The sequence below is a fragment of the Cucurbita moschata genome, unplaced genomic scaffold, assembly GCF_002738365.1.
Source record: "Cucurbita moschata cultivar Rifu unplaced genomic scaffold, Cmos_1.0 Cmo_Scf00032, whole genome shotgun sequence".
NCBI classification, from domain to species: Eukaryota; Viridiplantae; Streptophyta; class Magnoliopsida; order Cucurbitales; family Cucurbitaceae; genus Cucurbita; species Cucurbita moschata.
The window spans coordinates 1270872-1272064 of record NW_019268548.1 but is presented as its reverse complement, the minus strand read 5'-3'; the positions used below and the strand labels follow the sequence as shown (position 1 = coordinate 1272064).

At 32.4% G+C, this 1193-nt stretch overlaps 1 protein-coding gene across 3 annotated transcripts in view; it reads left to right on the top strand.

The window, feature by feature from the left end:
- LOC111429780 (phenylalanine--tRNA ligase beta subunit, cytoplasmic-like) overlaps positions 1 to 1193 on the top strand; it is an 8935-nt gene that overhangs the window by 5552 nt on the left and 2190 nt on the right. For 2 of the 3 annotated variants that reach the window (XM_023065783.1, XM_023065784.1), the window contains exons 16-18: positions 347 to 454; positions 789 to 884; positions 992 to 1075. In XM_023065783.1, coding sequence (XP_022921551.1) covers positions 347 to 454; positions 789 to 884; positions 992 to 1075 — 288 coding nt within the window. The remainder of the gene's footprint in view (positions 1 to 346; positions 455 to 788; positions 885 to 991; positions 1076 to 1193) is intronic. The other variant, XR_002708225.1, reaches the window with a different exon arrangement.

The following is a 1193-nucleotide window of genomic DNA, read 5'->3' as shown; positions in this document are numbered from 1 at the left end:
TTTTTTTTTTTTTTTTTTTTTTTTTTTTTTTTTTTTTTTTTTTTTTTTTTTTTTTTTTTTTTTTTTTTTTTAACGACATGAAGGTGCAAATCTTTGAAACTGTGATCATTTGTGATTAAAATATTGGTACAGACATGTGGCATTAATTACACACGCACTTTTAAGTGTATGCATATTCTGAAGTTTACAAGTGGAGATTGTACTAGGTTAAGAGTGTATGAAGTTTACATGATAGTTATTGCATTTTGATGTTGCCTGTGAATTTATTTTTTGAAGGCTTGTTTGTTTTAAGGTTAACTTAAAAAAAGCTTAGAAGTTAAATTGTCTGTCAACTTTTTTGTTCTAGATATTTGAAGTTGGTGATGTATCATTACTGGATGATGCAAAAGATGTCGGTGCAAGAAATCATCGTCATCTTGCTGCTCTATATTGCAGTGCCAATTCTGGATTTGAGGTAAGAATCTAAATTGAAGTCGATTTTTTTTTTATTTACTATTATTAGATAACATTTAGACCTATTGTTTTATGTCAGTGCAAAAAGTTGGTGAATATATTATAAAACGAATAGAACTTTACAAGAATAATTCATTAAGTTTCCCTTTTTGCTTGCTCGAATATAGTGCATTTTCTATGTGATACATAATACATTGATTTCTAGAGAAACAAATGTTCGCATAAATCATCTTCTTTTCTTTTGTTTTATGCATTTTTTTGTGGCCATTTTTTCAAGTGGTAATTCATGGTACCATTTCTATTTTTCATCATTTTTTTTTCTTTTGATGTTTCAGTTGATTCATGGTTTGGTAGACAGAATAATGGAAGTCATAGGAGCTTCTTTTGTTACAGTTGGTGATGAAACTGGGTATTACATAAAGTGTTCAGATGTAAGTGGACTATTCCGTGCATATGCTTTATTGCACAGTAGGATACAAATAAGAAACTTAGAATTGACTCTGTTTCTTGGCATGGGTTTTGTTTATATGTCCTGCAGAATCCGGAGTTTCTTACCGGTAGACAAGCCCACATCATTTATAAAGGAAGGAAAATTGGCACGTTTGGCATTGTTCATCCCGAGGTAGGGACACCTCTTGGGACTTATGCTTGAAACCCCAGGACCATAATATACTTGTCTTGGTTGTGTAATATAGGTTGTCAGTCAATCTTTGTTCCCCCCCCCCCCCCCCCCCCCCCCC